Source organism: Candoia aspera, chromosome 11 (assembly GCF_035149785.1).
Source record: "Candoia aspera isolate rCanAsp1 chromosome 11, rCanAsp1.hap2, whole genome shotgun sequence".
Classification (NCBI taxonomy): Eukaryota; Metazoa; Chordata; class Lepidosauria; order Squamata; family Boidae; genus Candoia; species Candoia aspera.
Genome location: NC_086163.1, coordinates 7,655,900 through 7,683,726, shown reverse-complemented (window position 1 = coordinate 7,683,726; position 27,827 = coordinate 7,655,900). Strand labels below are relative to the sequence as shown.

Here is a 27,827-nt window from a genome sequence, read left to right as displayed (position 1 = left end):
GCAGAACAGTAGATGAGGTCAGAGTTCATACAAAAGATCTGTAAGACCGGTGAGATTGCAGGAAATTGTAAGAAATCGAGACCAAGAGAAGACACATTCTGTATCCATTGGATCACTGGAAACAAGAGATATTTTAGACCGTAGTGGCTGGAAAAATAAATAGGACTCTTAGAATCCTATCACTCCAATGCAGGGATGCAAAAACTGGAGACCTCAGGTTGCTTGCAATTCCTGTAAGCCTTGGACATGACCCTGGTAACTGATCATTAGAAATGCCACACGTTGGGTCATCTGTCGAAGTCGTTTTCATTAGGTAAAAAGATGATGTCCATAATTTGATCAGCCAACAGATTTCATTTGTGCTTCTTTAGGATAAATGATTGGTCCCCAGGTATGAATGAGGATTTTTATGACGGTCACCGACCAGCATTGCGCACAAACACATGAAAAATAAAAATAAAGTGAAAACAAAACAAGATAAAATATTACAATTGGTGGTGGGTCTCCAGGTAATTTTTAGCTGTTAAAAATTTTCCAGTTGCCTTTGGCTAAAGATCATTTTATACTTTGTCATGCTAAGAGTATTCCTTTTATTCTAACTGTTTAGTCTGGGGCTGTCGTAAGAGTTGGTAATTGTTCTCTTTTCTTGGTTCTGAACTTCGCTTTGGAAAAATGTCATTTCAAGAAGCCATTCAAAAATAGGGATTACGTGGAAAAAAGGATCTAGAAATCTTTGTTTTCCAGTAGAACAATATAGTTCCATGCAACTCATCAAGGTTTTCACTTTGTTGAGGTGGAATCCAGCTTTTCCAAGTCTGCAGGACATGGTTGCCATTAGATTTCCCTGAATTCTTCCTTCCATATGTATCTTCCCTAATTCAACATTCATTCAGTATTCATTGAGAGCCATCCGTATATAGCCAGTGGTGGAATATTCTCAAGAGATGCTTGAAATCTGTTTAAAATTTGAGATCTGCTGAAACAGATGTTTCCTTGCCTCACTACTTTACATAGAAGTGTAAATTTTCTGGAAATGTTGATGCAATGTGGGGGGAAGGGGTTTTTTCCTTCTCACCTCCAACATGGATTTGGGGAAAATTTATATATATATATATATATATATATATATATATATATATATATATATATAATATTTAATTTGCAGCACACTTTACAAAGTCATGTAGCTTTTATACACACACACACACACACATATACATATACATACATATAGTGCGGTGCTAGGGACAGCTAAGATACTGCACAGAACCCTCAAACTCCCAGGCCTTGGGAAGAGGACCCAAGATTGAGGAAGACACAATTTTTTTTTATTTTCCTTCTCACCCCTATGGGTGATAATGTCTCTTCCTGAACCTCAGGTCCTCTACCCAAGGCCTGGGAGTTTGAGGGTTCTGCACAGTATCTTAGCTGTCCCTAGCACCGCAGTCTTCTGGACAGAGAGCTCTGATGTTGCTCCTGGGATCGGTTGGAGCCACTCTCCCAGCTTGGTGGTCACAGCCCCGAGTGCTCCCACCACCACTGGGACCACTTTGGCCTTCACTTTCCATATCCTTTCTAGTTCTTCTTTCAGGCCCTGGTCCTTCTCCATCTTCTCATACTCCTTTTTCCTGATGTTGCTGTCACTTGGCACCGCTACATCTATCACCACTGCTGTCTTCAGGTCCATATCTACCACCACGATGTCTGGTTGTGTGGCCAGTACCTGCCTGTCCATCTGGATCTGGAAGTCCCACAGAATCTTAGTCCTGTCATTCTCCACGACCTTCTGTGGAATCTCCCATCTGGACTTGGGAGAGTCTAGCCCATACTCTGTGCAGATGTTCCTGTACACAATGCCAGCTACTTGGTTGTGCTGTTCAGTGTATGCTGTTCCTGCCTGCATCTTACACCCTGCCACTATGTGTTGGACTGTCTCTGAGGCCTCTCTGCACAGTCTGCACCTTGGGTCCTGTCCTATTGTATATATAATAAATCGAATGGGTAACAAAGCACGTTTCATATATAAAAGTGAAAAGTTTGGTTGATCCAGACAGTAATTGTACAGTTTGTTGAATATTTTAACGGTTCCTACAAAAGGTGCTATAAATTGCTGTATTTTAAGGAAAGCCATGCACCTCAGTTTTATCACAGAAGACAGAAAATTTGTAAACTGGAAACAGAAGAAACAATCAGTATTGTAGTAAAACAAAGGAAGTTATGTATTCTGGTCTTTGTCCTCCACAGTATCAAAAACATACAAAAAGCACTCATTTAAAAAAATGCTGAAAGGGGAGGACCAGAGCTTAGAACACAAGCTTTGCAATATACAGTAAAATCCTTAATCAGTCCCATTTTCTGAATCTGAAATATTATCACTTACCAACAGTTTCAGCTTTTTTCTGATTGGCTGTATTACTTTATCATTTGCATTAACTTTTGGACCAGTGCAAGCTTCTCTGTCTGCCTTTTACATGTTAGTTTATTTTTTGATTTGGTGTATTTCCAAACGGAGTCCAATTTCTATGATTCTATTTCAAATGAAAACATCAAAAAAAAAATCTAAAATATCGATGTTTCCAGAATTTCAGAAAAAGAATAGCTACTGTATTGTGCTTTAGGAGAACCATTAAAAACAGGGTTTTTGGGAAAGCTCTGGGAGTGGGTCTTGTCTAATTTAGAACCCCTAGCCTGGATTGTATTTGGAAATGTTTGTTCTTAGTGACCTTATTTTTTTCTTAGTGTCTTTTGTTATTATTTATCCCTGTTTGTTGTTCTCTTGTACTGTTTTTATACAGTATTTTAACCTTTTTACTATAAGGAGGAAATGTAAGCTAGTCAAGCTGCTGGACTGTAGTGATATATAAACCCTACTAAAAAAGCACATAAATAAATATAAATTTTAAATACACATTATGTTTTAAGTTCATGTTTAAGCATGCCAAGTTCCATTCTTTTAACAGAAAGTGCACAATATTATGCTTAAGCACTCCGCTAAGCTTCACTGAATGGCAGTAATTTTTAATCATTTGTAACATTCTTAGAAGCTATCACAAAACAAATGTGGGAGATCCTCACAGTTGGATCACATGTTACCAGAAAAGCTGGAACAGTAAATTTTACCACCACCACCACTCCCCCAAAAATAGCTATGATGAACAAGTAAAGTTCTAAGTTGAGATAAAGTATTTGAAGCAGTCAGGTTCATAAAGAATTTTTGTAAACTTGTGGGAGATGTATTGACTTCTGGTACCATTTGTGATGATAGAGGAAAGGTCCGTTCTCCCATGGTCTTATTTATATATGAGTTTTGAACTATTTTAAATTGTTTTAAATCTTTAATCGTTGTATTATATTGTTGTTTTATCATTGTTTACTTGATTGTGTTGTTGCACGTTGCCCAGAGTCACATGCATGAGGTGGGCAGCTATATAAATTTAATAAATAAAATAAAAAAGGAAAATGTGCCAAACCAGTTCTCACAGTAAAGCATCTGTAGACATGAATAGGTTTCATACAACACAACTTGGTTACTTGAATTAATCAGTTTTCTGGGTTTACACAATACACTAAATCAAAAATGAAACAAATAGATTAGGTTTCGTGCCCCAAGCTACTAAGTCCCCTTCCCAAATCTAACTAACATTAGCATTACTGTTAATTAACATTAACGTGAGAGCCAGCACGGTGCGGTAGGTAAAATTCTCGACTCAGAGCAGGGAGAAAGCCAGGCTGTAGTCTACTCTCAACCACAAAGGTTCCCTGGGGGTCTCTGGGCCAGTCCCTCTCTCCCAGCCCAAGGCCAGTGGTAAAGTTGCTGGACTAGAAATAGGGAAACCCAGTTTCAAGTCCCCTGTTAGGGTTAGGGTTGCTGAAGTTGGACTGGAGGCTGGCTGGGTGACCTTGGGCAAGTCACTCTAGGTCAGCCTTAAATAGGGTTGAGCGCTGCAACAACTGGCTGAATAACAACACCCATCACACCATGCATTGATAGCTTTGCCACATGAACTGGGCAAGTACAGTACAGACAAGCAGACCTGCAACCAGGCGGTACAAACATTAAGAAGAAGTTAACCAACTTGAAGATCAGTTTAGTATTATTAACATGAGTCAGCCCGTAGATCTTTGCCTGACCTGGTTAAGCATGTTTAAGGAACATAGCTTACATATAACTATTTTAAGCAACAATTAATCACTTTTGTGCTTGAATTTTTACATACCCCACTTATTGCAATATTGATAGAACTGAGTTCAACTCATAACAAGAAAAACACCGACTAAATCCAGAGAGGGAGTACACTAGTTAGCAATTCATCACGCATCATAGTTAAGTTGACCTGGAATATGGGCTTGCAGAAAACTAACGAAAGTGTTTTATTATTTCTTTGTATGCCTTTGGGACGTAATCTGTATGACTTTGGGATTAACTTCAGCTAGCATTAGACAGTTAAAAGAATGAATTGGGAATGCATCTTCTAAGGTGACTATGCATATTTTAAAAGTAAAGAAAGCAGATTTTTTATTTATTTACGACTACAGTACTGAATTGGATCTATGCTTAGCATGGTTAATGTATCTCCCAGTTAGGTTAATGAGATAAGTCATCCATGACTGAATGAACTTCCAGTGATTACAGTGAGAACAGAATTCACTCTGGATGCAACCGTTGTTTCTTCTCATGTGCAAATTAATGCAGATCAGTTAATCAACTGAAATGCATATAAGCCATTGATTTAGGTTTGTACATGCAAAGGTTAAAACTGTGCCTTGGGGCAAGGACGTGAATGGAAGTCCTACAGGAGCTCCAAGGATGTCTCTCAGCACGAAGATGGTTGTTCGGAATTGTTCGGGTTGAATGCTAAAGTCTAAACAGGGCTTCCATCCACAGCTGGTTGAGCTTGCTTTAGAAAGAAACCCTGCAGATCTCAGGCATCCACGGAAAACTGCAGAAGCACTCAGCAAGAGACATCTGCAGAGAAACAAGGGGGAGGAAAGTAGCAAAATACATTGCGATGCAAATGGTGTCCCTTATGTATTTGCATGTAACACTGCAAGGCAAGTACAAAAGGGCAGAGTTTGCCTCTTAATGTCAAGACGCACATTTTGTCATGTGGTTTTGTCATAGCGATCCATTCCTACCCCTGATTGACAAAATCCATGTTGTCATTCAGGGGTAGGAATGGATCGCTATGCACCCAGGTATCCAGGAACGTTGCAGGGCAACTCACACACATACGCTTGCCCTTCCCAGATTTTAAATCCTTGCCTGGACACTTTCTTTGGAGGATTTTCTTCATTCTCTAACTAGACAACGGCTTGGCTAACCAACTGAGTCCCATCACTATTCATATGCATATTTACCGAGAAATAATTCCCACTGGTGTCACCTAAATTCTCAAGTAAGCACACCTGGGATTACCCACCGTTATTATTTTCCTCATAGCAGATTACAGATTTTCTTTTCCTCTTGTTTTCCTATTAGGTTGAAAGGATTGTAGACAAAAGGAAGAATAAAAAGGGTAAATGGGAATATCTCATACGCTGGAAAGGTTACGGAAGCAACGAAGACACGTGGGAACCAGAACATCACTTATTGCACTGTGAAGAATTTATCGATGAATTCAACGGACTGCACATCACGAGGGAAAAGCGAGCCAAATCTGGGAAACAAGCCAACGTGCCCAAATTTTTACGAGAAAGCCGGGGGTCATCCCTTGACAAAATAACGCACAGACCCTCAGACTCGGGGAAAAACAAAGGACTCTCCCATAAAAGGAAGCGTATGACCCCAACGTTTCAAAAGTCAAAAAAGAGCTATGCGGCAAAGCCTGCATCTTCAAACGACAGAGCTGCTAAAACGGTGTCATACCGGACTACCCCCAGCGGCTTGCAAATCATGCCTCTGAAAAAGCCGCACAACGGCTTGCAGAACGGAGATGCCACATTTGAGAAGGATTCTGCTCATTTGGGGAATGGCTCTCAAAAGGCAATCGAGGATTTAAATGAACCTGAAGGAGAACCCAATTTGCCTGGAGTAGTGGAGGCTAATAACGAGTCGCCCATCATGAATGGCATCGGTATGTGGATTTGTCTTTACTTTAAGCAATTATTGTTTTAACTCGGAATAGTATTGCGATAATGGTGTAATAGTGCAGTTGATTGATTGATTGTGTGCCATCAAGTCGTTGACTCTTAGCAACCACATAGATTTTTTCCAGGATGATCTGTCCTTAACCTGGTTTTTAGGTCTTCCAACGGTGCAGTCATCACCACTGTAACTGAATCCACGCACCTTGCTGCTGATCATCCTCTTATTCTTTTTTCTTCCACCTTTTCCACTATTAGACCCTTCTCTAGAGAGCTGGGTCTTTGAATTATGTGTCTTTGCATTATCAGATAGATAGATAGATAGATAGATAGATAGATAGATAGATAGATAGATAGATAGATAGATAGATAGACAGACAGACAGACAGACAGACAGACAGACAGACAGACAGATGACATATAGAGTCCTTGGTGCTCTCTGAGCTTGGTTGTTTGCTTGCAGACATTTCATTACCCAACTAGGTAACATCAACAGTGCTATCTATATCTAACTACCTACACCTAGCACTGATTATGTTACCTAGCTGGGTAATGAAACATCTGCAAGCCAACAACCAAGCTCAGAGAGCACCAAGAACTCCACAGTTCAACCGTGAGCTACAGATATTCTAGACAGACAGACAGACGTATGATCAATTGGAGACTGGATAGACTTTTTTCATGATGATATCTCCCCTACCTGGTCCTTCACATCTTCTAATGATGCACCTATTACTACTGTAACTGAATCTATCCACCTGACTGCTGGTTGTCCTCTTCCTCTCTTTCCTTCCAATTTTTTTTAATCCATTCAATTGTGTCCGATTCTCAGAGATTGCCTGGATAAGACCCTGCAGTTTTCTTCGCAAGGTTTTTCAGAAGTGGTTTGCCATTGCCTCTTTCCTAGGGCTGAGAGAAAGTGATTGGCCCAAGGTCACCCAGCTGGCTTTGTGCCCAAGGCGGGACTAGAACTCCCGGTCTCCCAGTTTCTAGCCTGGTGCCTTCACCACTACACCAAACTGGTTCTCTCCTTCCAATAATGTAATATAATAATATAATTTTACTGCAATATTAATTGAATAGCTTAAATGTAACATACATTCATACACTAATACACTGTTTAAAATGCAATCCTATGCATGTTTGCTCAGAATTAAATCCTACCCCATCCAAGGAAACTTGGATTAAATGGGTGCAGCCTAAAAAAATGGCACAAATGCAGTAGGGGCAAATAAACTTGTATTTTTCTAACCCTGCCCTACTACTGGAAAGCCTGTGATAAAATCATCAGAGTTTCCCACATCCCCTATCCTATATTCTCTAAATCAATTGAAAGTAGTTTAAATAGTTATGTCCTACTTTACTGCAGAGCTCAAAGTGGTTGATTACTCTTGCAAAACATCGTATGACTCATCATAAAAAAGAATTGGAACAAATCACTTTGGTCACAAAATCAGCAAAAAGCTAGTTGATGTAGATATATCCTCTACCCTTTGTGAAATGCTTGCAATTTTATCAATTATTACTTTTTATTTTAATCACAGAGTTATCCTTTTGCTTCTACCAAAGAGCAGGCATCTGTTTCTTAATGAGAGAAACGCACATTATTTTAGGGTGTATCAGAACTAAAATCTGGAATAACTCCAAAACTCATTTTAACTGCCACAAGGAGGGGGGTTTTCACGTTCTCCTGGAGAAAATAGATGTTCCTCACAATATAAGTTCACCAGCAGAACGTAACCCAATCAGGCTAAGCATTCCAAACCTGAAGGGCTACAGAGGGAAAGACTTTATTCTTTGTCACATGTTCTTCCTACTTCATATGAAGAAGGAAGAACAAGCAAGATCTTTCCTGATAATAGACTTAGTTGGATACAAACCCTTAGTTGGGCACAGACCCTATTCCTAGAGTATGCTTATTTGGGTTAATGGTAGAGGAGGCTAGTATGCAGTGTGAATATCTAAAAGCATCAGTTAACCTAGGCAGCTAACCTGGGGCTTAGATTTAACTCCAAATAGAGTCTGTCTTACACTGGGGTCCACTAAATCTATCCCATCAAGTAATAACCCCTACCTATGTTGTGCAAACTATATCAGACAGTTAGCTGTCTTTTCCAACATCTGCCACTGAGACAAAGCCCTTGAGAGGCCTCAAGGCACACCATCACTGTGATTGTTTTGGTATTCACCATCCAAGGCACGCACAAAGAAGGGACAGAAATAGTTGATTGTTGATATAACACCCAAATCTCACCAATGCACCACCATGGATTTTTTGCCAATGGAAAGAAAAAAATATAAGGTCCTGAAGGTGAGGAGGGAAGTGACCACCTCCAAACCTCTTTTGCAATGGAGAAAGACTAATAAAAAGCTGCCAGATGATTAATCAAGGCATCTGAGATTGCTGCTAGCATACAAAGGTGAGTCAAATGACTAGAAGGGAGTATAGATGGCACAAAGTCACTGGGAGACATGATGCTTTGGATTTACATAGGATTTTTATCAATTAATGTAACAATTTTGATTTCATTGATGAGGATATAATGTTGGAATAGCTCTGTGGGCTAGGGTTGAGGTGTTATACTATTCCCTCATCATGACTGACAGGCTGTTCACACCACAGGCTTAACCTGGTTATGAATTAACCCATATTTTCTAGGTCACACAATACACTAAATCAAAACTAACCAAATCAATGAGTTCATATACCATGCTAAGCCACAAAAATAATCCAACTAAAGTTAACACAAACCAAAATTAGCATGCTGTGGCCAATGTATCTATGAAGTTTTTACCTGGTCTGGTTAAGTATGCTACATGAATACAGCTGTGATGGGTCAGTTGCCACCATAGAATCTGGGGTTCAGAATTCCAGCCTGTATCTCAGTTGTGAAAGCTATTCCAGCAAATCCAGGCAGGACTACACCAAACATTTGCGTGTCACTAAGAAAATTTCAAAACATATGAGCAATTTATAGAAAAAAGGCAGTCATGCAGAATATCAAGCATAGCCTGGCAAAATTGGGCTTTCACTCCCATACATGGTCACAAACATATCTGATCTCATTTGTCAACTTTGGCTCAAATTCATAGGAGAACACTGATTCAATATCTGAAGAAACTGGATTTACTTAGCATCAGCAAGTTCACTGCATTCTGTACCATCAAACCGCCCAATGAGAGCCATACATTTCACTTGGCAGAGATCAGCACAAACATAGAATTAAAAGTGAAATTAACTTAAAAATCAGTTCTGAGACACCAGCTGTTGAGTTATTTCTATGGAAACAGTGAACCAAACAGCAAACGCAAAGGTGTAAAGGAAATGATCAGTCCAGCTAAGAGATCCTGACATGCTGACTGCAAGTTACCAATAAAATAGTTAAGGCTGTTCTTGATCTGGTTGGGCAAAATTTATTTAAGGCTCCCAGCCAATCAGAAGTTTGGATTGATAAGGTCCTGAAAATCCTGGAGAAGCAACAACAGGGCCAAAAAGTTCTTAGGAAGGGGTCAGCAACTCTTGCTTCCTTAGCCAAACTCAATCTGCCTCAATCTGTTGGTCTTCTGAGGTTGGTTTTCAGTTTAGCAGCAAAAGGAAGGTTGGGTTTATGATTTTCTATCTCAGACTCAAACATGTCTTCTAAAAGTTACTATAGATGAAAAACGGATGTCTCAGAAGATATCCTGTTTGCTGTTTTCCGAGGCCGGCTACAGACATGTGAATTCTAAGTTGATGCTCTCTTTATCATTATTTTATTTTGTTTTGTTTTGTTTTATTTTGTTTTATTTGTTTTTTGTGAATAGAGCCGGGTAATATTGGAAAAAGTAAGCACCTCACTGCGTTTAAATCTGTTGCATCCTCCAACATACAAAACAAAAAGCTTAAGGAACATCAACAATGCTTTTTTCATGTTGAAATTTGTACTGAATAGGTGCACCAAATGCTGTTCTGCATTAGCATTACATGTTCTTTGCAGTTCTGTTTCTGTCCCTTTGTTCTTGTAGTGTGTGCACCCTCTGATCCCAAGTATCTTCTCTCTATATCAAGCAGTGCCAATATTTTCAATTTTTTTATCAAAATTACCTTTAATCTTTTGCTGAATCCTTCTTTATATATGATTCCCTTTCAGAGATTATGGAATTAGGATTACACCTGCTGTTCGAACAAGGAAGTTATAGCAATATATTGGGTTCAGTATTTGTTTAGTATTCCTAAGTACAGATATTCTTATTCCTTCTATGTATTTAGAAAATAACTAAACTGCTACTGAACCTAACAAAGATTTTAGAATGTTCTGAATAGCTTTCTGCTACCAAAGAAGACAACTCTGTGGCTGGGGTAGGAAACAATTTTGTTTCTTAGCTCTATTTTTGACAGCTGAGAGCCACAGTAGTCCAGGGCAGCTCTGATGTCATGCAAATGAATGTGTCCCCATTTTCAGTGGTTTCCTGTAGGTATTTTGCTAATTTAAGCGAGGTGCTGGTGTCCTGAAGCTGAGTGCACCTTATTTCTTTAGTGTCCTGCTAGAAATTGATAGGAAAATGGACTGCTGGTTTTGAATAATTTACTAGAGGATTTCAGTAGTGCTAATCTAGGTTTCCTCTTGCATTTGGGACCCTTGTAGAACTCATAGGCTTGACTTTCTGTTTCTGCTTGACTGATTCATTTTAAGACTGAGAAGTTTTCTCCTTCATGGATCTCATGGATTCATCTCAGCGTTTAAAACTCAGGAATTGGCTGGGCCTGAAACAGCTGATAGTTCCCCACATCAGGGAATAAGGAGGACAGAAACCAGAAGATGTTGCTTCTCAGGGGTAGCATCAGCCCTTTGAAACAGTCTTCCAGGTGAAATCAGACTGGCCCCCTCCCTGATTGCCTTTCGGAAGATGCTAAAACGGAGCTCTTTTGTAAAGTGTCTTCAGTTCAAAATTAGCATTTGTTTTTAGTCAGTTAATGGCTTTGATTCATTTATGATGTGTTAATTTTAGATGTTTTTAATTAGAAGTACTGTAGATGGTTTAGTTCTGTGTTTTTTATATCTTGTAAACTGTTGAGAACTATTCTTGATTGCAGGGGAATATACATGCAATTAATTAATTAAAACTCCAAGAACCACTGGTTGAACTACCCTTTTTTCTTATACTACCCAATATCCAAGTCTTTTTTGTTTGGGGTTGTTGTTTTTTTCCTTACTCAGTTGGCCTCCAGTCTTTGCCAATCCATTTTTAAAATTCAGAACATTATTTTTTGAATCTTTTAAATCAACATTGAATTAGCAAAAAATAAGATGGGAAAGAGAAAGGGGATGAAGGGATAAGAAGGCATTGGCAGTCAAATGTCCAATGATGGCAGAATCCCAACACAGATGAATTACTGTTTCTCTGTGAGCATAATGATCTGTGAAATCTGACCAAATGGGTTTATGAATGTCCGTATATTGGCATAAATTGTCAGTTCACTGAGGGGCAAGGAAAGAAGTGTGTCAATTCCCTGCTATATCAGCAGCATGGATTTTTCTTTCGAGTGTTGTAAAATGAGCCACTAAGATGTGTTAAAAAGACATTCATCTCTGGTAGCTAAATAAGCAGGTCCCAGATTGCAAAAATGGGGCCCATTAACAAAACAAACATATGAAGGAAGAGTGAATGGTCAAGAGGAAGGGAAAGACTGAGAACTTCATGGGTGGGTCGAGCTGATAAGATCCTCAAAAAAAAGAGATGAGAAAATTAGATAATAAAAGGCAATGTATGAAAGAGCATATGGACATAAAGCAGAACAGTTTGCAAGGATGGGAAAGGGTAGTGAATTATTTTGATGTCAACTAGTTCTAGCAATTAGTTTCCTTATCTACAGTATTTAATTTCTTTAGCTTACTATTCTTTCTTACTCCTCTTCTGCACTCTGCATAATGTTTCTTACTCTGAAACAAAATATATGTATGTGTTAGTATAGAGGTATGCATATAGATCTTCAGGACCATCTTTAGCATGACAAATAACTGTTCCCCAACGTTAGCAATATATTATCACTCTTGCCTTAAGTTTATGAACCTGCTTCTATGATGTCCCAATTACTCTTCTTCCACCCAACAAAGTAGCTTTATGCCCAGTACTTTTTTGGTCAGTCTGACGTTCCTCATCTATTAATGTACTTCATTTGTCTTAGAGCATGGCGGGGTCAAATGATGCAATGTTGCATACTTGCATCAGACATAAAAAGTGATGGCATTTGCATGATGACATCACTACACAGATGTTTTTGCAGTTTGCTGTGTATGCCACTGACACCGTTTGGCATAAGTTGCCCAATGCTATATCTAATCTAATCTAACTTGGATCACAAAACCAATGTTTTGTTATCTACTATCTCAGTCTCATCTCTGTGGGTGAGAATGTAAGAACATGTGGAATGAGGTACTTTTAATTCAGAAAGCATATCCAAGTTTCTCTCTCTTCTTCTCTTTCCCTCTCCCTTCTCTCTACTTCATTTCTAACGATTCTGCCCATTTCATCTCTTGAGGAGGAGGCTGTGAACTGGTGAGCTAAATGATGTTTGAGGAAATCCCTACAGGTAGGACCCAGAGATGTAACCAGATGAAAGTGTGGTATGCATTTTTAAATGTAAAATTGTGCAGTTTTTGACAGTTGTTTCTAGACAAGATGTGATAAAATCTCTTCTGAAGGAGGCAGAGTAGCATTACTGAATACTTTCTGAAGGAAGATCTCCTGTTCTCGCCATACCACCAAGTTCTAGTATATATAATGCCTTCAGTTTCCCTCATCTCAGCCATCATGGTTAATGAGAAAGGAATCATAGTTACACATATCAGGAAATTGCCCTATTGCTTACCTGTGGTCTCGTTTCTCACACTGAATATGTGAACGATGTCGCATGGGACATTCTTTTTTGTACTGAATGCACAGATAATGTTGAAGTATTAGAGAAAGGGTTGCTTCAGGATGAGCTATGTCATATCTGGCACATAATTAAGATCACTGTCTGCATTCAAGTTAGATAACTTGGTCTGCAGCAAAACAAGTCCTTGAGTAGACCTTCAGAGTCAGTATATGTTAGATGACAAGTTGGAATGGAGTTGTTGCTCTCTTAATTTGATAATGGCAATTCCAGAAACATCTGGTTAGTCACTTTGAGTGCTAGACAAGTTTGACCTTTGGGGTGGGGTGATCCACGAGAGCGCTTTCAGAAGGGTCAGTGCAGTGCAGATGTTCAATGGTCAAAGGCAGATTGGTCTAAACCAGAAGAAGAATAGGTCAGAGAAATGGCTGTGACCCTTATGGCCCATAAGGGGCCAACTGTGCTAAGCATATTACCATTATATATTTTGAGGAGCATCTAGGAAGATCAGGTGCTCTACATTAAGCACTACAGTGGAGCAAGGAGAGAGGTAAATGAGTAAGGATGCAGTGGAAAATGAAATGAACTGTGATTTGTATATTTCTCACCATTAAGAGGGAGTTCATGTGCCCCCCAAATTCTGCCACAACACTATTGGCACTGAGGCTTAGATCTTTTCCAGCTATCATATCTATGGTTGTCTTTCAGCCAGTTACTTGATTTTCAATATATTGTACATCATTTGATATTATGATGTACCCATCCCATGATCCCAGTTAGTATATAATTCCACAAAGTACCTTGTCTTTCTTAGATTATGCAATGATGGTTATGATTATGATGTTGTTGTTCATGGATTGAATCCACACTTAATCATACGTAGCAGGGACGTATTGAACCCATTAATACTTAACATAATTATGATTAATGTCCTATTCATTTCAATGGGTCTACTCTAACTATCCATGATCATTTTAGTAGCCAATAATCTAAGTAAAACTATTGGTTCTCCTTTCCTTTACCAGATGTTGGGTACTACGTAGGTTGAAGCATCAAGGTAATTTGATATTTTTAGGTGGCTTTTGAGCATGCTAAGTGACAAAAGGTTTCCAGCATGGATTGAGATGAAATGTACTCTCTTCTTCCCACTCCCACTCCATTCTATTCTTTCAAAGCTTTGTGCTTCGCTGCTCTCATTCAAGTCAGTTCACTCCTGCTGGTAGCCACAAAAGGAAGCTGGATTCTTTTATTATCATTTTTATCCCAACTTCTCTGAGGCAGACTTTTTCCTCATGAGGTAGGATGCCAGCCCACATACGTAGCTTGCTTTGGCCAACCATGTAGTCTCATGTCCAAGAGCATGGCCACAACAAATATAACAGAGGAAGGACAACAAGACCATCAGACCACCACTAGAAATAAAGGAAAGGAAAATTAATGGAATGCTACACTGCTAATTTTTTAACAGATTTTTTTTTTAAAAAAAAAGCAACTCAAGGGCTGGGGTGAATAATGAATCAACTAAAACTATGAAATTAATACTGTAATTTGAGAAGAAATGTTTTCTTTATATGGCCTTCCCACAAACCTCTGATTACTTTCTGATTTCCTCCCACATCCCTTAAAAACAAAAACACAGAATTTCTTTTTCACCTTTTGGTCTGATTTCAAGGGGGAATTTTTGCAAGACATTTCTTATTCAAACAACGGAACCTATTCAAAAATATTTATCCTGGCAGTCCCGGTGTAAAAATAGCATTGGATGGGCACACTGTGGCTTTATATTTTTAACACACTTTACTCTTTGGTCCTTACATTGGACGAATATTTAAGACAGCATCTTCCTAACAAAATGAAATGCTGGAAGAATGACCAGCCCAACAAAAGTCACTCTAGGGAGACCCTCCTGGAATTTTGCTCACTACTCCATTTGTTCCTAAACCCCTGCAACTAGTTATAAAAAATTAACATTTCATGTATGTGGCAATGTCCTTGCGACCTGTCAAGGATTTTACTCATCCTTCACATCTCCAAGCTAATTTTTCCAAGTTTCTCCTGCTGCCTGCTGTGCAACTATTAATTATAATTAGTGGCCTTTGGTGGGGATTGATTGAATGAATGAGCTATTTGTGATGGCAGCAGTCATTTTGAATTTCTGAAGAATCCCAAAGTATCTGAATCTGAACCAGATTCCCTGGGAGGAAACCACCACTTTGATGTTCCCAAATGAATATCACATCCTTCCTGAAACAAAACAGCTGCTTTCGCAGCCGAAAAATATTCCTTGTCCATTCCAAGTACAACTCAATAATAATGATACTCCCTGGTCTACTCAACCTACTGTGATGTGTTTCCCCTTCTAAATGTTGTTTATTACTTTAGGATCGTGATGTTTCCCTACATCTGCTGATGAACCCTTTTGTGCCCAGATGCTGCTGTCTTGGCAACATCAGAACCCACTTCAGTTCCAAATTTCAGAAATAGAAAGAAGGATAAAAAGGGAAACGGATTTTGCTTGCAGTAAATGACATTGTGGAGGAGTGGAAGAAGAGGTAGAAGAGCAGAGGGCAGTATGATTGTCACACTTTGCAGGCCAAGGTCTTTACACTTTATAATTCAGTCACACCAGAATCACAAAGTGCAGTTGACACTGCAAATGTGCTCAACTTGCAGATGTCAGGAATTTTCCAGCTGTCTCCCAGCCCATGCTGGCCCAGAGTTTGATAACGTCCAGGACATCTGTTGTGGTTTCTTTGACTCCCAACTATTTTCTGTCATCTTTTCCTAGCATGCACTGCCTTCTGCTATCTTCTTCTTTCAGGAAATGTAATTAAGAGTGATCATGTTCTTACGTGCTTTGATGTTGTTGTTGTTTTTAAAAAAAGTCTTCACTCTCTCTATAGATTTCATTCTCCCCACCATTTGCAAATAAATACCTGTTATATGTCACATAAGCAGGCCCGCAACTTGGGTCTGTGTCACCCAGGGCAAACATGGATTCTGCACCCATTTTGGCACCCCCCTCAGCACTCATTTTGGTGCCCCCCCCAGCCCAGTGCCTGGGGCACATGCCCTGCTTGTCCCCCACCCCCCAGTTGTGGCCTTGCACATAAAAAGACTAAAACAGCCAAGCTGACCATGTGGGGAAAAGCCCTTATTGAACCAACTGAGGGTTTACAAACAAATGTGCAGACTTTTGGTTTACCAAGAACTTTCAAGCAACTAAATATGTTTAAAAATTGAAGGAATTGGTTTCCACACACATTCAGATACACACAGGTACATTAGGCCTCTTTAAAGCAGTGTTTCTCAACCTTGGCAGCTTGAGGATGTGTAGATGTCACCTTCCAGAATTCCCCAGCCAGCAAGGGGAATCTTCAAGTTGCCAAGGTTGGAAACATGGCTTTAAAGTGTCATTCAAATATGTGGAAGACTTCAAATTAGATGGAAAATAGACAGGTAACTTGGCTGTTCCCCATTTTTCCTGACCTCCATATGTTAAACTAGGGACATAGGCATCCCAGAGAAGCCACAATGATGTCTGTTACGTCATGTCATCATTACACAAAGGATGCAAATTATGTCAGGTCACACAACTGGCACAAATTACGTAATTCATAATTACATAAGTCATGTCATTTGCTAGATGATGTCATGACTCGGATTATATCACTTCTCTTGCCCCTCCTTCCCCTGGTTGCCCATAGTCAGGGAATCTGAAGAGGACCCGTACTCATGTCAGCTTCAAAACACATCTGAGGCTCTTCACGTGAACCGGGAACTTGTTTTATTAAGCTTTCAAATCATTCCAGTGGCTTCTGCTGGTAATCAAGGTCCCTGTCAAATTTCTCAGCAGACCTACATTTTTGCTCCACTTTCTTCTCAGTCTGATCTGCTGCATAAGTGCAGCTGGAGATGGGAAGAGTTCCTCTCTCTTCCTCTTGGTTTCTTATTTGCCCATTATTCTCACTCCCCCTTTCTAGGGATCACTTCTTAGTCACAGCTATTTGCTCTATAAAAACGGTGAACATAATGAAGATGGTTGAAAGGAAGGCATTTCAATTCTGCCTCCCAAGTGTCAGTGGGACTACCTTCCACTGTTAGCTCGATTACATTATATTATTATGCTTCTAAGTCTGCCAGATAGCTGAAATTCTTGGAGCAGATCACAAAGTTATTTAAAACATTAGGCATTTCTAAAAATGTTTTTTAAAAAATAAAAATAAATCAAAAAACAGTGAAATGCAATAGAGAGATACACACATACTGTATCCATGGGCAGACTTGCAGACGTACGTACTGTAGCAGGACATTGATAAAACATACAAATTCTATTATTCTGTTGTAGAGTGGTCACTTAAAATCAAGCTGTGGCTTTAGATTGCAGGGAGATAAAAATGGAGGAAATAAATAAACATTCCTCTTCCCTTAGCCTGTGTATTGGGAGACAACAGCACCGGTATTATTCACTACATTATTATTATTATTATTAATTCGGTATTATCATCATCATCATCATCTCAGTAACTATTCAAAGAAAGGAGAAAAGGTGTGCTCATTAGAAGATGCTCCCAGTTGCCTTGGATTCTTTTCCTGGCACCAAAGACAGAAAATTGTCCTATTAAACCCAGAGTGAATAGGAAACAAGTTAAACATAAACTTCGATCCATCTCCCATAATTACATAAGTAACCATCAGTTGTTCTAGTGAAGTTTGAGAAGACTGTGCAGTTTAAGTTCCTGTTAGATTAGGTGTATAAAATGTTCATGCATGTGACAGCCAAGCATGTGCCACACAGTATGCCATGACGCAGCACCATGTGTTGGTAATCTCTCTGTTTTTCACTCTGCACAACGAAGAAAAATGATCTCCCGCAGGTGAAATATTGCTCAGATGCCCATCAACGGGGGGTGCTGGCTGAGCATTGTCGGGGGGGGGGGGGGACTGCTGTGAGATTTTCTGCCTCCTTAGTATCTTTCCACCGGTTTGCTAGGTGCACGCTTTCAACAAATGAGGAAACAACAAATTATAATGATAAGCTGATTGATGAAAAGGCTTGTTGTATTACATTTCCCTCAAGGATTAAACCCCCTGCCCTCTTCTGTTACACTCTGTGTTGCCAGCAGCTGTTGCTTCTCCTTCAAAAACAAGTCAATTCCCATCACAAGAACCTACAACTCTGTTTTTCTTCCATTGCCCCGTTCATTCGCATTGCTTTTTCCTGAGCAATGCAGATTTGAGACAGTTGAGTGAGTTTCGGTTTCATTATAGCTACAGTAACTCCACACTTAGCAAATAGGCAAGGCAGACATAGAATATTTTTTTAATGAGAGTCGTTGGTCAGCTGGTTTAGGAACTCTTATTCCAAAAACTGTGTTTTCATTAAAGAAAAATCCTTTAAAATCCTTTGATTTTTAAATGCTTGTTTCACAACTAAGATTGCCTTTAGTAAGGACTGTTCAGTTATACATAGGAAATAACACTGCTTTTTACAGGATGCTTATTGCCTGTACTCATGTTAAACATCTTATTTTTAAAAAGTGTGTTTCACAGTTAATAAACTTTCCATCTATCAAAGGATCTATGTATTTCTCAAAGGATGGGGAAGTTTTGAGTTTAGCTGTTGAATTTTATATTTCCAGAAATGCGAGGCTAGGAATTACTGGCATGTTTCTCCATCTCAGGAAATGTTGAAAGAGTAATTGGTGCAAATGAACACCACTTCTATCCCTACAGATGCTGCAGTTCTGCCGTAATATGGCAGAGACATAGCTTAATACTGTTTTTTTTCCTTTAAGCCATCTGCCTAATGAAGAGTTCTTGAAAACTTCAAAGCTGCAACCATTTCATCAACCTTCATTTGGCCTAATAAAAATACTGCTGCAAAACATATTTCAGATTTTTTTTCTGATCAGGGTAATGGCACTTGGTTTTCTTGCCCTGAATTAATGAGGGAGAATGTTTAATTGATTAAACTAACCTATTTTTTTATTGGATTAACTGTTCCCAACCTGGCATGCTCCAGAAGTTGGACTGCATCTCATCATCATAAGGGCTTCTGGATTCTAAAGTTTCTGGAGGATGTCAGATTGCGGAAGCCTGGATTTGATGCAGACCATTCTTCTTACTATACTTTATTATATGACGTTTGTGAAACAGCCAGTCATTAAGAGAGAAGGTGGTTTGCCATTGCCTGCTTCCTAGGGCTGAGAGAGAGGGACTGGCCCAGGGTCACCCAGCCGGCTTTCATGCCTAAGGCAGGACTAGAACTCTCCTACCACGCCTGATTGGCTCTTGGGCTGAGAGGGAGGGACTGGCCCAAGGTCACCCAGCCGGCTTTCATGCCTGAGGTGGGACTAGAACTCACAGTCTCCTGGTTTCTAGCCTGGTGCCTTCACCACTACACCAAACTGGCTCTTATTTGGGCTGAATGCTTACTAGCAAATGTCCTTCTACAAAGACAGGAGGGACAGCTTCTCGCAGTGGTGTCTGCAGGGAGGGTCAGAGCTGGCGGACAGAGCATGGAGATGACATGACGAGCTCCTCAACAAGAGGTAGTAGTTCAGAAGGTGCCAGGGAACTTCAGGGTCTTGCTCCTTCCCTTCATTCCCCTCTGCAATTTTGCTGCTCCACTTGTTGTTCAGAACTGACCAGGACAGAGATAAAACCTTATCTTGTGCTTGCAAACAGTAGTTTATATATGGGAGCCGAAACAAATTCTTTTAATATGGGATGTCCCTCTTCAGTGTTACAGCCACTAGAGATGGTGCCCTCCAAAGTATAGGGTTTGCCCTGTACTTACGACCACAATTGAGACCGGAACTTCGGTTGTTAAGGGATGTGGTCATTAAGTCAGGCATCACGTCACCATGCCCAATTTTATAACCTTTTTTGCTGTGGTCATTAAGTGAATCACGTGGTCATCAAGTGAATCTGGCTCCCCCCACTAATTTTGCTTGTCCAAAGTCAACTGGGAAGGTTCCAAATGGTGATCACATAACCCTGGGACATTGCAGCCATAGTTAATACATGCCAGTTGCCAAGTGCCCAAATTTTGATCATCTGACTGCAGGGACGCTGTGCCAGTTGTAAGTGTGAGGACCATCGTAATTTCGAACAGTCACTAAACGGTCATAAGTCGAGGACTACCTGTAATGCATTTTTTTACCCCAGTTCCATTATACTCCCCTCAATGCTACTAATTTCTATGGATACACAGCATGATCAGTCTTTGGGGAGAGAGGATTGAGAAGGTGTCTTTTTAGTTTATTATTTCTCTCAAGTATTTTTTTCCTACTTGGGCAAACCCTGCGTTTTCCCCAAGCAGTCCAATTCCTTTCCATGTTTTCTGAGCCTGTCGTTTTCTGCAGGCTTTTGCTAACCTTCATCAAACTGAATCCATTGTTAGAAGGTATATAACGATTCAGATAAAGAGCCGCCCAGTGTATTTTGACACTGAAAAAGAATATTCCCAGAGTGAATTGTTTTAACAGGTTTACCAAAGTGAGTTCATAAAGGTTCTCACCCCTGAGGGAGGTGTTTCTCAAAACACATCTCACAAGTTTCCATAAATTGCTGTTTTCTAGGATCTGCCAGAGAATTTCAACTTTTGGGTGTTTTCTCCCACCTTTATTTTATTTATTTTATTTATTTTTCAAATTTCTATCACCACCCATCTCTCCCACAAAGGGGACTCTGGGCGGTTTGCTTTCTGCACCCCTGATATGAAAGGGTTCGGGGGCTGATGCTGGATACTTTGTACTTCACACCAATGGTTATTGGATTTGATTGGATTGGATTGGATTGGATTCCTCCACAAAGGAAAAGACATTCTTTTCTGTTTGATTTGCTTTTTCTTCTGTGCAGAGCTTTCTGTTTTCATGATGTTCTTGGAAGAATATAATGTCCGTGATCCCAAGGAGCACGTTGGCATCGAAAGCATTGGAAGAAGCCCATCAAAAAGTGGCTTTCAAATTGCCATTTTTAACAGCAGCAGAAGAAAATCACTAAAACCGTAGGGATCAATTGTATGAACTGCATTAAATTAGTGTCATTTAATTTTTACCAGATATAAAATTACATAAAGCTTTGGTGTGGTCCTGCCCCGCACTCTGTGAGATACCTGGATCTTGGCATACAGTATGTATAAAAGTCAGTCTTGTTCTTTGACCTCTTTTGTATAGATTCCATCATTAAAATGTTGAAAGACAAAAAATAAAGGCAGGCACATTTCATCTATTCTTATTTATCACTGTTCTAAGGCAAAGGTTTTCAAACTTTTTCAAGCCAGGAACCACTTATTTGTAAAAAAATAATCCCAGAACATCTGATCCAGTAGTAAAGCTCTAATGATAGTAAATTGGCTTCGGGTGCATTCTGTTTTGTTGTCATTGTTGTGGATTTTAACTTATTTTGCCCTTAATCTCTCACAGAATCCCATCAAGTTCTCATAAAACCCCAGGGTTCCATGCAGCACAGTCTGAAAACCCCACAGTAAGAGAGAGAAGGATTTTCAACTCCTTGGATTCACATTGTTTGGTCTTTACTGTATGATTTACCACTGAGCTTTGGCATGCTTTAATCCAACCTCTTCCTTGCTGAATTTTCACATCCATGTTAGTTTGCAAACTATACTGTACATGAGCTTCAGAGTTCCTTTCTGGACAATGCCATGGCCCAGCCTGGAGACCTTAATTTAAGACAGACTGAAAGTTGGTCTTGCCAACAGCAGTAAATTAGCATTTTCACATCCCTGGTAAACTTTTTCCAGCTGCCACAATGGCTGAAATTGCTGTGGTTACAATCCTAAACCAAGTACTCCACACTATTGTGTTTCCATACAGTTAAAACAGCAGACACAGTCCTGGGAATGGTAGCCACTGGTCAAGGTGTAAGAAGTTCCTTCTGTGACCAAGCCTTAAGAGACCAATCCATTTATTCTAATTAGGTGCCATTAAAGCTCTGCACAAAGGAACTCCAGGAAAGGAGACACTGCAAGTCCAAGGACCATATTCTTACACCTATCCCTGACAAAAGCTTGGTTAGGGCTACCAGATGTGGGCTGCAAAAATCCTAACAAGCACTAGATGACAGCAGAGACATGGAAAATTCCAACTGCTTGCAACCAGCTACTGGTCATCTGGATTTTTGCAGCCCAGATCAGCTCAACAATACTGGCAAACAATTCCCCTTATTGCCTCTGGTCATTGTGGGATATTGAAGTTAGTGTGCTTGATGGGGTTCATTTTAATTTCCAGCCCAGTGTTTTAGAAGAAGCTAAAATTTAAAAAATGGGAATTCTGCTCCATTTTCCATGGGGAATTTAAAAAGCGCCTAAATTAGTGATGGGAGAGCCAAAGCCAATTGTTTTTAGGGCTGATTGATTTAAAATCTGCTTTCTACTTTTCACAATAATCTTTGGAGCAGATCAGATTAGTCTGATAAAAAGCTATCACTTTTGGTCATGTCTGCCAGGTCGTAATACTTTTGTGGAGGTGGAATAGAGTCCTCTCACTTGAGATTATTTTCTCCTCTTATGGAATTAGGAATGATTGGGGGCTTGCTCCCGTTTTATATTATCTATATTTGCATATTGCCTTCTCTTTTACTTATCAGCATCCTCCCAGCTCCATATGACCTTTCTTTTACACACAGATGGTGCGACCTTAGCAAAGGCCAGCAAAGACCAGCATTGCCAAAATAGGTTTCCCTTTAAACTGATGTGCCCAGTTGTTACCAATCCTCTTGACTTTGCTGCCTCCTGGAGTGCACTCAAGCCCCTCCTGAGATTACACCTACACAGTCAGTTTGTATAAGATGGCAGTAAGCCTCAACAAACCTAGTCAATGTGCTGTATGGATTTTGTGTGGTTCCCCAAAGGCCCAGGATTCCCTGGCATTCCCTGGTCACGAGTTCTGTAGTAAAAAGAGCAGGGCTTCCCTGAAAATAAAAGTTTGAACATTTTAAACTAGTTCAACCATTCCTACTCTGGCTCCATCTTCAATGCAACAGATTACATTCCAGTGTTTCTCCCAGCATGATTATGAGCTGTTCTACTTGTCTGTCATTCAGCATTTAATCCAACACTGCAAACACCACTGAATATTCATGGGTTTACACCCACCCCAAATTCACTCTTCCGTTGTAAGTAAAGGTAAAGGTTTCCCTTGACATTAAGTCCAGTCGTGTCCGACTCGAGGGGGCGGTGCTCATCTCCGTTTCAAAGCCGAAGAGCCGGCGTTTGTCCAAAGACACTTCCGTGGTCATGTGGCCGGCATGACTACACGGAACGCCGTTACCTGCCCGCCGAAGCGGTACCTATTAATTGACTCACATTGGCATGTTTTCGAACTGCTAGGTTGGCAGGAGCTGGGACTAGCAATGGGAGCTCACCCCGTCACGCGGATTCGAACCGCCGACCTTCCGATCGGCAAGCTCAGCAGCTCAGTGGTTTAACCCGCAGCGCCATCGCGTCCCACCTTCCGTTGTAAAGTAAACTGATTAAAAAAAAATATCTAAATCATGCCAGCTAGCAATTTTAACCGGGAGAAGCACTGTTAAGAGATGGAAGTTACATGGAAATCATTGTTGAAATGAGTGCAGGATGTCGACAGCTAAGAAAAATCTCAGCTAGAATTGCCCCAGAACTGATCAGATCTGCAAAACAGAACCCACACTTTATTGTGAAGGACCGGCTGAAAAGTTTAACCAAAGAGTCCTTGGTGCTCTCTGAGCCTTGTTGTTTTCTTGCAGACATTTCATGGCCAGACTAGGCAACATCTTCAGTGCGAAGAGGGAGTGGGCCTTGCTTTCTGTTTATATACCGTGGCTTGTCCAGCTTGTGTTGGTGGAGGTGTTGTTCTCTTCTTGGGAGTTCCTTGATTGGGCTGTTTGCTGCTTGGTTGATTGACTGAGTTAATAGTTCCTTGATTAAGGTATAAAGTACTGTTTGTTCATCTGGTATTAATCCTGGTGTTAATCTTTGCATATCTGAGCCTGGAATAGTTTATTTGTTTATTCCGTTAAAGAAAACTGAAACCCCATTACAGACAAAAGTGTACAACACAACAGAATTGGCTCAGGTTGGAAAAAAAGCAGAAAAGAGATGTTTTCATCACATTAGGGAATGCTAGGAGGGAGGTGGCTACAGGACTAAAGAGTTCTACAACATGGGGGATAGAATTTAAAATGGTCTCCTTGTGACCATGTCCCCCTAACTTTCCATTGGGAGTGAGAACCCAGAACTGGGACGTTCTTACCAGACAATTGGAAAGAAGCATTTTCTCCAACCACATCATAAAGGTTATTGTCTAAAGTATGCAAAGGAAAACCTTAATAAGCCTGAAATATTTTGGAACAAACTGTTTTGGACTGATAAAACAAATCTTGAATTGTTCAGCCACAACCCCACAAGAGAAACTTTAGGGGTGGAGGGGGCAGAATAAGGACACCTTGCCAACCATTAAGCATGGGAGTAGTTTCATTCTGGGTTGAAGCCAGTGGCAAAGAACTATAGTATGGTGTGGGTACAAGGAAAAATGGATTCAGCTAAATAATAACATATCATAAAACCTAATGTCCCACAGTCAGTGAAGAAATTGAAGGTGAAAAGAAGTTGGATATTTTAGCTCCAAATCAGCTATGAAGTATTTACAGGAAAGAAGGATTAAGGTTTTGGAAAGGATGTTATTGAAAGCCTATGGGAAGATCTCAAACATGCAGTGCATGCAGGAAGGCTTAAGAATATTTCTGAGCTAGCAGAGTTCTACAGAGAAGAGTAAGAAAAAAATTCCAGAAGCAAGAACAGAAAGATTCTTAGCTGGGTACGTTTGGAAACTATTCATTCCGTCAAGGAAGTATTACGAAGTATTGACTGAAAGGCTGTCCAGATTTCTGCACTTCCTATGTTCACTGTTTGCATACAAAAGTGCATACATAAAAATAAAAATGTTGCATGCATGCATGCATGCATATGGGTGTGTGTTTGCATGCATACATAGAACCTTGAAAAAAGGTGTCATTTATCTTTGTACCACATAGAGGCTTTCAGCTTCTGCTGACTTAGGGATTCATTAACGTAATATAATCTGACCAGAGATGTCCAAACTATACTTGACTATATGTCATCTTGAGTTTCCAGGAAGGAAAGACAAAATATCAATCCAACAAATAAATAAAATTCAGAACAAATATTTTGAATCCACAAACATGTGAGCTTGAAGGAGCTGTCCAATGTGACAAGGGTTATTTTGAAATTGCTGCAAGTACTCCAGTGCTTTTTCTGCTCATTCCTGATACGTTCTAATCTAAAGATATCCCTTTTTTGAACTCAAAAACAGTCTGGAATGGTTGGAATGGCATCAGAAGGCTTCTAGCAAGTTCGGGACAGCTGTTTTAGACTCAGTACAGGTTTTTATTTTTCAACTTGAAACAGGAAATGTTAAGCTTGAAATTATTCACAAAGCTTATGCATACTGTTCATGAATATATATACTCAAGGTCCTCTCTACATGGGTAGACAAAACTGTCAACCATGCCTCGTAGTCCAATATTTTAATGTCAGTTTCTTATGTTATTTTTTATATATGCATATTTGCATATTCTTATGCAAATATTTATGACATCAACAAAATCTGACATTGTCAGAGGGAGATCCAACTGGAAACAAGCAGGAATTTCCTGACATTGAGAACTATTAAGCAGTGGAACAGCTTGCCTTCTGGAGTTGTGGGTGCTCCATTGCTGGAGGTTTTCAAGAAAAGATTGGACAACTATTTGTATGAGTTGGTATGAGGATTCCTCCCTTATTTTGTTTTTGTTTTTTTTAACTGTATGGCATAGGAGTTCGGTGTTCATGCTGCTTTTTTCTTGCCGGGAAATCCTTGTGAGGTCCAGCAGCCAGATGTGTAAACTATTTAGCCATGACAAGTCACATTGCCTGGGGTGCAGCACGAGGAGACTAGTCTACATTGCTGTAGCTCTCAGTTGGGCTGAGAGAGAGTGACTGGCCCAAGGTCACCCAGCCGGCTTTCGTGCCTGAGGCAGGACTAGAACTCACAGACTCCTGGTTTCTAGCCTTAACCACTAGACCAAACTGGCTCTCATTCCTCCCTTGGTAAGGGGGTTGAACTAGAAGACCTCCAAGGTCCCTTCCAACCATATGATTCTATGAAAACTCTCCATCTTTACCTTAGTCTGACTTTGACTTTTTGTCAACCTACATTAACCTTCTCTGCTTTGACCTGCAGAAACTCCTCAAAGTTTCAGTTCAAAGCCTTCGCTGGAAGTCCCAGGAGAAGAAAGGAACAGCATCTGAGTTCTTCTTCACATATTCCAATTGGCTAATAGCTCTCCCCTTGTTCTGATTTATTACATAGTAGCTATATTTACACAGCATACTTTTGACACCAAGTTTAAAACTAATCAAGCTTGACAATTTTTGTGACTTGCGACTGTTCTTTCTTTAACTAATCTGATTAAACATGTTGGGCAAAGACAACCAGTGGGTTTATGTGAGGAGATAACTCATAGGACCCAATTGTAATTTGTAAATTACATCAATGACATTATATGCACCAATAAATCACATGTTAGTGTTCTTCCACTTAACACTTGTTGAAGGGAGGGGGAGAGGATAATGAAATCTCATTACTAACTTCAAATGGACTCATGCAAAGTGAGGAACTAATTGAAGGGATTTTTCTGTATGATTAATAATCACCATCTGTAATCATTTCACAAACTTACTCAAGTAGGACTCCATTAAATGTGTTGCATATTTTACTCAGGAGAAAAATTAATTAAAGTCTGCTTGGAGAGAGGGAAGTAAGGAATTCTATAATAATAGAACAAAAATAGATGAAAGCTCCTCTGCTACTGGATGTTTAAAATAATCTCAGAATGTTTTAATAAGCATGATAATGGAAGAGGAACTGTACATTATATTAAGTTTGATGCGCAGTTAAAGTGGACCCCTTGAAATCAAGTTTGTCGCGATTAATTCCATTTAGTTCAGTGGGTTTGTTCTAAGTATAGATCCAGTCCTTTTTTTGCTGGAGCGTAATACTTATAGAGACATTAATGTGCCTTGGGATTAGCTATGCAGTCACAAATTATATTGACATTTTTCTTTCAACAGCCTCAAAAACACTGTAGTCAGACCCCAGTTATGTTAAGTGAAAGACTCGAGTTACCTTTGGTTATTCCCAGAGAGACTAATTTACTTTGAATTTGCACAGCAGTCCATCAAGGCTTTAACTAAGCAAAGATGAAGCCAGTCTACAAGATTCAAATTGAGATCCCAATGGTATAATGTTTGAGTCTAACTGAAATTGCAGTAGACAATCTGTTTTCATTCATTCCAGCTCAGAACTCCTTCAGCTGAGTTGGAGTCTTCATCAAACATCAAGATGCATCCATGTAATTTTCTTGGAAACAATACAGTAGTGTTGTTGATGCCCAGCTTCAGGAATAATTTTTTCAACTTCCGAGTCTATCCCTTCAATGGTCTCTCATCTAAGGACTAAATAAACCCAAATCATGAAAGTTCTCCATATCCAGACAAGGATAAACACTTCCTAAGATTTAGTGACCAACAATTAAGATCAGGATGAATATTAATCCACTAAAATATGTGTTGCTTAATATATTTCTATCCTGACTTTTATGGTAAAATACCACAATACAGTTTATAGAAATTAATAACTACCTACAAAAAATAAAATGTTATGAACAAAGCCAGATTAGGACATCAGTACATAAATCATTAGAGGAATAGCAATGAAATAATAGTCAAATTAAAGCCATAATTTTTTTTAAAAAACAATAGCTAGCCTTATTAATCTCCTGTGGAACATAATTCTACAGATATGAGCCATCACTGAAAAAA

General features: G+C 39.7%; 1 protein-coding gene across 1 annotated transcript in view; it reads left to right on the top strand.

The window, feature by feature from the left end:
* CDYL2 (chromodomain Y like 2) overlaps positions 1 to 27,827 on the top strand; it is a 78,979-nt gene that overhangs the window by 30,271 nt on the left and 20,881 nt on the right. Inside the window, exon 2 of the mRNA XM_063312741.1 lies at positions 5,480 to 6,074. Coding sequence (XP_063168811.1) covers positions 5,480 to 6,074 — 595 coding nt within the window. The remainder of the gene's footprint in view (positions 1 to 5,479; positions 6,075 to 27,827) is intronic.